This window comes from Melanerpes formicivorus, unplaced genomic scaffold (assembly GCF_026170545.1).
Source record: "Melanerpes formicivorus ecotype bairdi unplaced genomic scaffold, bMelFor1.0.p_v2 SCAF_30, whole genome shotgun sequence".
Lineage (NCBI taxonomy): Eukaryota > Metazoa > Chordata > Aves > Piciformes > Picidae > Melanerpes > Melanerpes formicivorus.
Genome location: NW_027142382.1, coordinates 490517 through 503994, shown reverse-complemented (window position 1 = coordinate 503994; position 13478 = coordinate 490517). Strand labels below are relative to the sequence as shown.

Genomic DNA, 13478 nt, shown 5'->3' with positions numbered 1-13478 from the left:
TGTTCCAGTGTCTCACAACCCTCATGGTAAAGAACTCTTCCTAACATCTAATCTAAACCTTCACTCCTCTAGCTTGGATCCATTGCTCCTAGTCCTGTCACTATCCAACATTCTAAAAAGTCTCTCAGGTTTCCTGTAGGCCCCTTCAGATACTGAGAGGCCACAACAAGGGCTCCTTAGAACCTTCTCTTCTCCAAACCAAACAACCCTGACTCTTGCAGCCTGACTTCATAGGAGAGGAGCTCCAGCTCTCTGATCATCCTCATGACCCTTCTCTGGACACATCTTAGCACATCCAGATCTTTCTTTTAAAATTGGTAGATGCTTAGAAATTTCATAGTTTCATAGTTTCATTCAGGGTTGGAAGGGACCACAAGGATCATCTAGTTCCAACCCCCCTGCCATGGGCAGGGACACCCCACACTAGATCAGGCTGGACAGAGCCTCATCCAGCCTGCTCTTAAACACCCCCAGGGACGGGGCCTCGACCACCTCCCTGGACAACCCATTCCAGGGTTTCACCACTCTCATGGTGAAGAACCTCCTCCTCACATCCAGCCTGAATCTCCCCACCTCCAGCTTCATTCCATTCCCCCTAGTCCTATCACTACCTGATATCCTGAGAAGTCCTTCCCCAGCCTTCCTGTAGGCCCCCTTCAGATACTGGAAGGCCACAATGAGGTCACCTCGGAGCCTTCTCTTCTGCAGACTGTACAGCCCCAACTCCTTCAGTCTGTCCTCATAGGAGAGGTGCTCCAGCCCTCTGATCATCCTCGTGGCCCTTCTCTGGACACGTTCCAGCACCTCCACATCCCTCTTGTAATAGGGGCTCCAGAACTGGACACAGTACTCCAGGTGGGGTCTCACCAGGGCTGAGTAGAGGGGGAGGATCACCTCCCTCGACCTGCTAGCCACACTTCTCCTGATGCAGCCCAGGATCTGATTGGCTTTGCGGGCTGCAAGTGCACACTGAGAGCTCATGTTGAGCTTTTTGTCCACCAGCACCCCCAAGTCTCTCTCCTCAGGGCTATCCTCCAGCCAGTCACTGCCCAGCCTGTATTTGTGCCTGGGATTGCCTCGACCCAGATGCAGGACCCTGCACTTGCTCTTATTGAACTTCATGAGGTTGGCCTGTGCCCACCTCTCCAGCCTGTCAAGGTCCCTCTGGATGGCCTCCCTTCCCTCCAGCGTGTCTGCTGCACCACACAGCTTGGTGTCATCAGCAAACTTGCTGAGGGTGCACTCAATGCCACTGTCCATGTCCCCCACAAAGATGTTGAATAAGACAGGTCCCAGGACTGATCCCTGAGGGACTCCACTTGTCACTGGCCTCCACTGGGACATGGAGCCATTGACAGCCACTCTTTGGGTGCGGCCATCAAGCCAGTTCCTTATCCATCTAGTGGTCCACCAATCAAACCCATGTGTCACCAGTTTGGAGACCAGGATGTGGTGTGGGACAGTGTCGAAGGCTTTGCTCAGGTCCAGGTAAACGACATCAGTTGCTCGCCCCTCATCTATTAATTTTGTCACCTGCTCATAGAAGGCCACCAGGTTGGTCAGGCAGGATTTGCCCTTGGCAAAGCCATGCTGACTGTTCCCAATTGGTATGACAAAGTTCAATACCATCATAGTGCTGTAGCATTTCAACCCAAGAAATATCAGTGATTCTCTACAAAAGAGAAACTAAAAACTAGATGAAAGATCTAAACCCTTTTTCTATACGAAACCACCCCAACATTCTCAAGCAGTAGGAAAAGACCAGCAACAACTACAGAGCAAGGCATCCAATGTGCCCTCATTAGGGCAAACTATAATCAGCCATTACAAACCAATGTTGCTTTCAGCTTTAAACAGAAAACAGCAGCTGTAACATCACCTTACCTACTGGAATACAGAGAATGTCTGATTGGAGTTGCATGAGGACTTTGTTATTGGTCATTCCCCCGTCTACTTGTAGCTGATTTAGTGGTATCCCACAGTCCTTGTTTATGGCATCTAAAAGCTTAAGTAAGAACAATATATGTTAAGATTTAATTGCAGAGAAATCCATGAATAGCCCTTGTAAAATAATGATAATTCAGCATTAAAGAACTGAAAAATGTAAATGTTTTGAACAGACAACCTGGTATACACTTCAAGAGGAGCTGCTGAATGTTGAACTGTTTTGAAAGAGCAATTGTGAATTTTACATTCCACGAGACAAGGCTGCAAATATAAACTGTTAGTGCAAGATTTTGTAAACTCTCTTTGGCACAATGGACAGCTGAAAATAAATGAAAATTGTTAAAGTGTTTACAAGAGATAATTAACAAAAAATAGAGCATTTAATTCACTGACACCTATCAATATGCTTTTTTTAGAGGGTTTTCCTGAAAATCATAGAATCATAGAATGGTTCGGGAAGGGACTTCCAAAGGTCATCTAATCCAACTACCTCTGCAGTCAGCAGGGGCATCCTCAACTAGATCAGGTTGCCCAGAGCCCTGTCAAGCCTTACCTTGAATATCTCCAGGGGTGGGGCCTCAACTACTTCCTTGGTCAACCTGTTCCAGTGGTCCACTATGCTCATGGAAAAGAACTTATTCCTAAATCTACTTTTCTCTAGTTTAAAATCATTGCCCATCATCTGATCCCTACAGGCCTTAGAAAACAGTCTCTCTCCATCCTTCTTGTAGGCCCCCCTAGAAGGTTGCTATTAGGTCTCCCCAGAGCCTTCTCTTGTCCAGGCTGAACAACCCCAGCACCCTCAGCCTGCATTCATAGCCAAACTGTTTCAATTCCCTGATCATTTTCATGGCCCTCCTCTGGACCCACTCCATCAGGTCCATTTCCTTCCTGTATTGAGGGCTCCAGACCAGGACTCAGTGCTCCAGGTGAAGTCCTACCAGAGGAAAGAGACAGAATCACCTCATTCAAACTGCTGGCTGCACTTCTTTTGATGCAGCCCAGGATGCAATTTACCTTCTGGGCTGCAAGTGCACATTGTCTGCTCATGCCCACCTTCTCATCCACCAGAACTCCCAAGGCCTTGCTGCAGGGCTGCTTGCTATCACCTTGTCCCCCTGTCTGTATTGATAGTGAAGATTGTTCTGGCCCAAGAGAGTTTAGCTTACTTAGGTTACTACTAGTAACTACTTAGCTACTGGTTACACCATGGCACTATCCTAGACGCACCTATGAAATACAGAAGAGTGGTTTTTCTAGGGTTATATAAGAGCAGTCAATTAACTCTTGTTTACACAATGCATCCTTTTTGTTGAGAAAGGCAGGCAATAACTAGTGCAGAATGATTTTGTCATTTTTCACTTTATTTGATTAAAAAAGAAGTGTGCTTTTGTCACCTTTAAATAACAAAGCAACACAGACCATGAAAAAGCCACATTCTGTGCTGTTTTGTAGTTCACAAAGCCACCAGTTACAGCAATCCTTACTGGGAAATGTCAACATGTTTTTTTGTTTTTAAAAAGGAATTTAACAATGTTTGGCTTGTAAGGTAGTAAAAACTATACAGAAAGATGAAGAGATTCTACCTGTTCCCAGCAAGTCAGTCAGCAAGGTCCATTTGCAGAAAATCTTTAAAGCAATTAAATGAATTACCACAGGATAAATAATGGTTAATAGAGGGTAAAAGGCCAGTTTTCATGGTGGCAGCATCTGTCCGTGGGCCTTCACTGCTCAGTACACTAGAAAGAACCTGGGAAAGAGAATCCATAGCACAGCAGCAAAGTTTGTTGGCAGTACTGAGCTAGTAATGCTCTCCACCATTTGTTTCCTTCACATGTATCATTTTAAGTTTGTCTGTGCTGACTTCACTTGCCTTTTTTAGCAGTCAGAACTCCAGCAACACCTCTTAATCTCATCTTTGCGCACAGACACTGCTGGAAGTTCTGGCTGTGTTTACCACTGTGCAAGACCATGTTGGATCTCACTATGCACTCAGCAGAGATTAAAAAAAATGAAACAGAATGCTAGAAATCAGGAAAGGATGAAGGAACAAAACAAATCATGACCATGCTACTGGTATTTCTAATGTACTGAGGTTGGATGAAGGTATCTGAGAGTCTGTGTTTTGTCTAATGAAAGCACTGTACAGTTCCTGGAATTTAAAAATGGATTAATTTTCCATGATGCCTTCTGGAAGGATTAACATAACAACTGTCATCTGCCTGCACAAGAAATGATCTTCCTGTTCCTGAGGAACAGAGTCTTAGGATTGAATGGTACAATAAACCAAGCAAAAACTCCAATGGACATGAAATGTGAGGGCTTTCCTGAGGGATATAAAAGACTTCAATTTCAACTGGAGTTAAAAAGAAAGAACTTTGTTTCTGACAAGACAGAAAAATGTGTCTTTTAAATATGTACATATGTTTTATCTGTGTCACTGGGACTTAAGCTGTTAATTTAAGCATGTCCAGAGACCTGATTTGGCACTCCTCATGCTAAAAAGACAGTGAGTAAAGTACAGGAAAGTGATAGATTTGTTCAAACAGTTAACTTCATCCTCACTCAGACTGAGAGCTTTATTCCACTCCCTCCTACCCTAGCCACATGCCCTATCTCTCATTCTGACATTTGCTATACTTCTCTTTGAGGCAGCTGAGGCCACTAATCCAGCAGAAAAACAGCCCAGCAAAAAGAGGGATGATTTTCTGCTGGAAAGTTCATTGGGCTGTCATGAGAGAGAATTGCTGGGAAGAGGGACAAGGAAAGAGAGACACAGACAACAAACTAGACTATCAGTTTAGGTTCCTGTAATTTTAACCAGACTTCTAGTACCAGAATTACAAGCTCCCTTACAACTTTTTGAGGACTCAGAGGCTAACAGCTTCCAAAGCAGATGTCTGGGTGAAACTTCTGGCATGTCTTTTCCCACATGAACATTTCTCACTCCATGTCACTACAGAAACAGCAAGCTGCTTTCCTCCTTTCACACAATTTATCTGGGTGTTATTTTAAAACTCTGTATGTTTAAATAGGAGCAGTTTCAAAACATGTTACCAAATTCAAGTCTGACTGTTACCCTTTGGGTTATAGGGACTTCATTTTCTCTTCTATTTCTGTGGAACACAGGGAATGTAGATTGATAGTTGATGGTGATACAAAGATTTTAATGCTCTGAACATACTAGTATCAACCCCTTTGATTTGGTTGGAGAATTCATTTATTCTGTGAGAGTGCAGGGTTGCTTTTGCAGAATGCCAGCTAAGGCAATAGAAGATGTGATGGGCATAAAGTGAACCCAGATTTCCCTTGGTGTGTTTGCTGCTCTTACTTAAACTCTTTTCTGTCCTTGCGTAGCAGAAGCAACATAAGCTATCTCCATCACAGCAGACAATACCCATTCTCTCAGGACTCTGGGATGCATCTCATCAGGTTCTGTAGACTTGTGTATGTTCAAGTTCCTCAGGTAGTCACAAACCTGGTCTTCACATGGGAGGGACTTTGCGCCCTTATGCCTACCATGTGGTTTTTTAAATTGTGAGGTGCTGGGATAGAGGTTGCCAGTGAAGACTGAGTTAAAAAGGTTGTTGCGAACCTCAGCCTTCTCCTCATCTGTTACTAGCTCACTATTCTTGTTCATCAGAGAAGGTATGTTTTCTTTATCCTTCCTTTTTCATTGATGTACCTGTAGAAGCCCTTCTTGTTATTCTTTGCATCCATTGCCAAGTTCAGCTCCAACTCTGCCCTGGCCTTCCTGACCTCATCCCTACACAATCAGGCAGGATACCAGGCAGGATACTCTTCCCAGGATACCTGTCCCTGCTTCTGCTGCCTGTACAGCTCCTCCTTGCCTTTTAGCTTGACCAGCAGGTCTTGACTCAGCCACACTGGTCTCTTCCCTTCCTTTCTAATTTCTTACACCTGGGAATTGTGATCTCTTGCATTCTATGGAACATTCAAGAGGAGATTGGACGTGGCACTTGATGCCATGGTCTAGTCATGGGGTCTGTGTTGATAGGTTGGACTCGATGATCCTCGAGGTCCTTTCCAACCTAAGTTATACTGTGATACTGTGATACTGTGATGTCCTCAAAGATCTGCCAGCTCTGTTCTACTCCCTTGTCCCTAGGGGTTCCTACTGACTAACTTCCTGAAGAGTGGGAGGTTTGCTTTCTGAAATTCAGGGTCCTGACTGTGCTTCTTGACTGATTTGTGTCCCTCAGTTTTGTGAATTCCACCAGTGGATGATTGCTGCAGCCTAGGCTGCCTCCAGTCTTGATGTCCCTGATGAGCTCACCTGCATTGGTGACCAACAGGTCTAATATTGCATCTCTTCAGGTAGGGGTGTGTATTTCTTGTCTCAAGAAGTTATTGTCAAAGCACTCCAGGAGCCTCCTAGATTGCCTGCAACTTGCTGTGTTATTTCTCCAGCAAGTGTTGAAGTCCCTCAGCAGAAAGAGAGCTTGTGAGTGTGATGCCTTCTTGTAGCTGGAGTAGAAATACTTCATCCATATGCTTCTCTTGACTGGGAGGCCCCTAGCAGACTCCAACCACAAGGTTCCCCTTGTTGCCTTATCTCCAATTCCTACCCATAAGCTTTCAACTTGCCCATAGCTATTCTTCAGGGACATTCAATCCATTTCTTAACACAGAGGGCAACACTTCTGCCTCTTTTTCCCCTCCTGTCCCTTCTAAACAGCTTATATCCATCGATAGCCACACTCCAGTCATAGGATTCATCCCACCAGGTTTCAGTAGTGGTCACTATGTTGTAGCCTTTGAGCAGCAAGGTAGCTTCCATCTCCTCCAGTTTGATGCCCATTCTGCATGCATTTGTGCAGAGGCCCTTCAGTTGGGCTGTTGGACATGTCCCCTTTTTTAGAGAAACACCCATTAATTCCCTTAAGGTATTTCCCTGATGTTTCCCTGTCGGCTGCTACTACCTCAGGAGCCTCTGTGTCATCTCTGTGAGACTTAAGGCATTCTGCCTTTTCCCTGCATGCTTCAGGGCAATGGGTTGAAGGCCCTTATTAGTCCCCCATCCCACCAACCCTGGTGTGTCATCCCACACCTTGTCACATAAAAACTGAGGATACTCTCCACCTCCCCCTTCACACCTAATTTAAAGCCCTGTCAATCAGTGCTGCAATATTATGTGAGAAGACCCTCTTCTCACTTTGAGAATGATATCTCCTGTTTGATGCCAACAATTCTGGTGCTGTCCAGGTCATACCATAATCAAAGAACCCAAATTTGTGGTGGTGACACCAGCTAGAGAGCCTTATATTAGTGGACTGGATTTGATTGTTCATTCCAGTTTCACTGTCTGTGACTGGAAGAAAGAACAAAAGATGGCCTACACCCCAGAATCTCTCACCACTCTTCCTAAAGCCTTTAAGACTCTTTGAATTGCTCTTGGACTAACAATCATTACTTCCTCTCCACCTACATGGGAGATCACTGGACCCTCTGTTCCACTCAGAAGGGAGACACCTATTCAAAGTGAGGCTCGACAGAACTCTGGGCAGCTTGATCTAGTTGAGGATGCCTTTGCTTACTGCAGAGGGCATTGGACTAGACAACCCCCTTCCAACCCAGACCATTCTATGATTCTATGACTACAACCCTTTTTACTTGTGGGGTGGTAGGCTTTTCTGAGTGTGGACAGTCCTCTGGGTCACCATATTTCTTTTCAAAACAGTTTTTGCCCAGGTACCAACCGTGGCTAGTCCTGCCTGTGCAACCTTCAGCACAAACTGCTGCAGCATGCCCAGATGACTCTACACACCCTTTACCTTGACCTTGCTCAGTGCGCAGGGATCACAGAATCACAGAATGATAGGGGCTGAAGGGGCCTTGAGAGCTCATCTAGTCCAGCCTCCCTGCCAAAGCAAGATAACCTATACCAGATCACACAGAAACTCATCCAGGCGGGTCTTGAATGCTTCCAGAGAGGGAGACTCCACAACCCCTCTGGTCAGTCTTTTCCAGTATTCTGTCACCCTCACAGTGAAAAAAAAAACTCTTCCTCCTGTTTCCATGGAACTTCCTATGCCTCAGCTTCCACCCACTGCACCTTGTCCTGTCATTGGGCATCACCAAGAAGAGCCTGGCTCCATCCTCTTAGCACTCACCCTTTAAGTATTTACAAACATGAATGAGGTCACCCTCCAGGCTCCTCTTCTCCCAGCTAACAAGCCTCATCTCCCTCAGTCTCTTCTTGTAAGGAAGCTGTTCCACTGCCTTAATCATTTTTGTGGCTCTGCACTGGTTTGTCTCAAGCAGTTCCCTGAGGTTCTTCTTGAAGCCAGGGACCCAGAACTGGACACAATATTCCAGATGTGGCCTCACCAGGGCAGAGTAGAGAGGGAGGAGCACCTCTCTCAACCTACTGAGCACAGCCCTTCTAATACAACCCAGGATACCATTGGCCTTCTTGGCCACAAGAGCACATTGCTGGCTCATGGTCAACCTTCCATCCACTAGGACCCCCAAGTCATTTTCCCCTTCACTGCTCTCATCACATCCTGGGCCACTTAAATAGCCTGCTGCAGCTGCAGCTCCACCCCTGCCTCTCATGTCTCTCTCTCGAGATTGGCATGCTAGGTACAGGGGGTTGCTCTGCTCACCAGGTGTAACCCAAGACCCTGTTCACCTATTTCTGCCAGTCTACCAAACTGCCACAGGCAGGGTTTGGCTCCAGGGGCTGATCTTGGAGACTGGTCTCTGTGGTCTGACCCTACGATCAGTTCAGAGTGTGTTTCAAGTGCCTGCTGAGGCCATGGCTCTGCTTACACCTCACCTGCTTCTCTTGCCAGATCAGCTGGCTCAGCAAGGGGGCTTGATCTGCTTGCCATGTGTAACCAGGCTTTGCAAACAAAGAGACCCCATCCACCAATCTTCACTGCTCTGCCCAACAGCTTCAGGGATGGGTTGGCTCTGGAGCCTGGTGTCTATAATCTCCTACACATGCAACTTTTTAGATCACTAGCCTTGTTTTAGTGTCTCTGTTCTGCCGCTCTAAATACTTACAAAATACATTCACTTTATTTTAAGTAATAAGAAGCAGCATCACCACCCCAAAATAATGCATGACCCAACCACATCATTGCAGCTAAGCCCATAGGAACATTTTTTTCAACATTTCATGCAAAGAGAAGAGTAATATCCAAGTACAATATAAAGCATATGATTAATCTTCATTAAATCTTTTCAATCCTCCCTCTTTCTGAAGAGCTACAGTCCCTGTTAGCATACAGATTTACAATTAATTTAGGTCATAATTTGCCATTACCTCTCGTGTTTGAAAGCAGACTGCCTCTAGAGCAGCAAAGGCAATGTGGTTTTTATTTGTAAACTGAGTAAGGCCACAGATGATTCTGTTGGAGAGAAAAAAAAAAACCAGTCAGATATTTTTTTACACTGTTACTCCACACCTTGGCCTTCTAATTCAAAGCTCATTCAGTTTCATTGCATGAGGATTGCTTTATAATATTTTAAAGATTGGTTCTCTTTGATGCAGATTCTCTCATCTCTGTTTTCCTGGCAGATATGCATTCACTGTCCAAGCAATAAAACTGCCAAAACCTTAAAATTTTATAGCTAATCTGCATGCAGATAGTTCATACTCATACAAATTCTAATCTTCCTTTAAGAAGAGGAAATGTATCATTAAGGCTGATTTTTCTTTAAAAAAAAAAAATCATTAAAATCTTGATACATTTTCTAGTGCTTTCAGTTCTTAAGGAAAAGCCCAGCTAGGTCAGTGCTGTGTTCTAAGTGCCTAACATTGTTTTCAATACGTTCTGTTCAGTAGTTGCTTTTGCACCTTCACAGGGATTTTTTGATATGGAAATGATGCTACAGCTAACCACGAGTAAGGTGAATTCTGTCAATGTACTATGAACTGTGGAGCAAATAATCATCCTTTTATTCTATTTCATCAGCTGAGGATGTGGTGCACTACACAGAAATGCTGCTACGTATGGTGCTGGATAAATGCAAGTTCAAAGATATTAAAGAACATTTTTAGTTGTTGCCATTCCAAAGGTCACTTTTAGCAATCACAAAGTTAAGCTTCATGATCTTAAAAAATGTAAAAACATTTAACTCAAAGATATTTTTTTTCTTTCTTACATATGAAGGACATCTAACTTCCAAAGATGGAATTACTTAAAACATTAGGAACTAGGTATTCCTTAATATTTCTTTTCTCACTTCAGGAAAGTTATTTCATATTTAAATTTGTTATGCTTCTGTGATGTCCGTGGCATGTTGTGATTCCAGCAGCAGTAGCCAAGCTCACAATAGGAGGAAAGACAAATAGAAGGTTATTGTTTGAAGCATTAGTTCTAACTAGTATCAGCTAGTTAAGTCTCAACAAGCAGGAAAGGGATTGGAAGGAGCGGAGAAAAGGGTGTTCGACAAACTGGAAAGAAAGCTCGACAGAAGGCAAGAGGAAATGAGAAGTGAAGAGGAATAAAGTAGCCTGTATCATTTGAGACAGTGAAAGCAGCAGCCATGGGAAACTGAATTCAAAAAAACCTCATCAGCACTAAATTCTTCACTTTCTACTTCTGTTGTCTGACAGCTCACGTGTGTGCTGACGTCCTCTTTCTATTTAGCATGATGAACACCCTTTCAGAACCAGAAATGTGTGAGCAGAAAAACCCTGCTGGTCCTGTTAGTGGCAAGAGCAATACAACCATATTTTACTTGTCCAGCAAAACACACAATCTAACTCAGAAGTTTTCCCTTCTCCTTGTCCCACCCACCCCCCTTTTTTTTTCCTTTTTTGTGTTTCAGAGAGAGGAGAGAACAGCTGAGCTAGCCAGTCCTTCTTCTCCCAATAGCAGTTGCTGTTTTGAACAGATTAAGTACAGAAGAGAAATATAGTGGTTGCTTGAAGATACCACACATCACAGGCACACCAAAGGACAAAAAGAACCATTGCACATACTTGGAAGAACTAGTGAAAAATATTTGCAGACTCATTAAATCTCCCTGCAAACACAGTGTTTAGTCAGATCCTTACCCCCTTGCACTGGGTTCCCAGTATGGTGCATACAGTCCTGAAAATGCTGGCACAAAGTAGCAGCCATAAGAGGTCCCTGCTTCTGCAGCCATTTTTTCTAATGCACACACAGAAACAGTCTTCACTTAGCTTTTCACAACTGTACCAACACTTAAACATGTCACTTAAAGGTGTTATGATTTAAATAAGGAAAACCTTCAGAATATGTCAGGTAGCTACAAAAAGAAATCAAGCCACATGCAATTAGAAAATACACCTAACTGTAGCTACAATTAAAAAATACAATGAACTGTAGCACTCTGGTCCTCATTAATTACTTATCCATTTGCAACAATATAAATGGAATGTAGGGCACAGAGAGGTGTGGGAAATGTAAAATGAAAAATCAAACCCAAAACACCAAATCATGTACTCAGCATTCTGACCTAGATTCTGTAAGGTTTTCAAATAGTATCCTGTGGGTAAAGAATTCAACCTTTAAAGCAGTCCAAAAGGTCACACTTGACTTGCATTCAAGTCCAGGCGAGCAAGTAAAATGGGATCAAGACCAAAGGGAGTTGAGAACTAAATTCCCATTAATTTCAAATTGATTTAGAGATCTAGATTCTCACCTTACACATATAACCACAAGGCCAGCTACAAGAAAGTCTGAAGGATTTTTTAACGTCTGAGTAATGACTTTGTGTATGTGAACTAATATTAAAACATTTGCAATTGGAAAAATATATTAAAACACCTAAAACTGTAAAAGAAGTAACATGCAGCTCCTTTATGTAAGAAAAAAAAATATCAAAGTGAGTGGGTGTTTTTTTTTTGCTTTTGTACATTTCTTCTGTTTTCATTCATGAGAGTAGTACAGCAATAGAGAAAAGAAGTAGGAAAGCTTATTTAAAAAGTCTTTTAAAAATGGTAGTTTGATACATCTCTACTTAGGAAAAGAGTGAAGGGAGAAGTAAAGACATGGTCAGGGAAACACAAAGAGATGATGAAGTTCCATGTGACTTTAAAATCACTGAAAGGATTAAGGCTCTTGAAACTCAAACCTTCCAAAGGTCTAGTCAAACTTGTAAAGCCAAGAGGCACTGTAGTGTTTCAACAGCTGGCTAATTCATATGGCAGTACTTTATACTTTTCTGTATGACCTGCACAGGTTTCTTACAGAAAAAAAATAGATTGGTGTTTTAAGTTTTGAATTCTACTTTTTTCCACCATTGAATAAGCTGTCAAATTATTAAAAATACACAATTAATTGCTTTTTAATCCTAAATCTCACTGACTCAGTCAGTTCCAAACTGCCATACTTGCATGCTTCCAGCATTTTTCTCCTTTTTCAGAGTTTGGTATATTCTTAGTTTTTAAAATGTCACGCACCAGCTTGTTTCATTTCAAACAAAGCTGAGAACATCAGCTACCCAAATGCTAAAGGATTACTGTATTCTTAGCCAAAATAGATTACTATCCTCCACAATTCCTTTAAGAGGCATCTTTGCAAACTGAGGTACTCAACCCTATGGATATGGAACATTCCACATAAACCATTGCATATGTAGATCATATTGATGAAAGGATGGATATTTATGTTTAGGATCAAATATGCCCTGGCTTCTGTCATAGAGATGTAGATAATCTTGACTCTGGAAAATTCAGTATTCCAGGAAACCAAGGAATGCACTCTAAGTTTACTATCTTCCTAACAAGGCTGACAAAAGTTTTCAAAGACTGTATTGATAGAGTGTATGAAATACATGTATTAATAAATAGTGATTAAATGGAAGCAAACCAAATTGTTCAAGCACATGTGTCTTCCGTCTTCTCTACTTGAGTATGTTGAACTTTCATTCAACATTAAAGACATCAATACACTGAAAAAGAAAACCCTGAACAGCTCCCAGCTGTGAATACTTACCGATTTCCTGTGAAGACTTAAGAATACCTAGATTGTCCCTCAGCCAGCGAATAACAGCACCAGCTATTGCAACAGATCCCTGAAGGAAAAAGAATCGCAATGACATTAGGATTTTGGTAGCTTTGTGCTCCTTTCTACAAGAATGGAGAAGAGGGGTTTCTGTGGCCTCCAATTGCAAGCTTACAGTTAGAGCTCATAGCACTCCCAAGAGTGCTCACAAACCAAAGTACAAGTTTCTTGGCAGGTGAAGACTGTTATGTAAAAATGGCAGCCTTTTACAAAGGCTTCCTGTAGAAAAGATGAATTTTGCATGACTTTCAGGGTAGAAGGTGTTACCGTGACATTTCCTAAGCAGTGTTCTTGTCTCTCTAACTTAGGTCTTCTGATGAATATAGAGTGATGCAATTTGGTAGCCTCAGCCTTCCATTTCTGACAAATTAAGACTTTTATGTTTTTGATTTAAAAAAAACCCAAAACCGATTTTGTCTAGAGTCCAAATTACAATGTCCAGACAGACAAAAAAATTTCAGCACTTGCATTTGCCAGCCAAATTGCTCTGCTGCCTCAACATTATATAAAAGACATATGCCA

The 13478-nt window shown here is 42.7% G+C and overlaps 1 protein-coding gene across 3 annotated transcripts in view; it reads right to left on the bottom strand.

The window, feature by feature from the left end:
- Positions 1-13478, bottom strand: part of GK (glycerol kinase) — a 45026-nt gene that overhangs the window by 10713 nt on the left and 20835 nt on the right. For all 3 annotated transcript variants that reach the window (XM_068155038.1, XM_068155040.1, XM_068155039.1), the window contains 4 exons: positions 12888-12966; positions 10982-11078; positions 9242-9326; positions 1885-2005 (listed from right to left, as the gene is read on the bottom strand). In XM_068155038.1, the coding sequence (XP_068011139.1) occupies positions 1885-2005; positions 9242-9326; positions 10982-11078; positions 12888-12966 (382 nt within the window). The remainder of the gene's footprint in view (positions 1-1884; positions 2006-9241; positions 9327-10981; positions 11079-12887; positions 12967-13478) is intronic.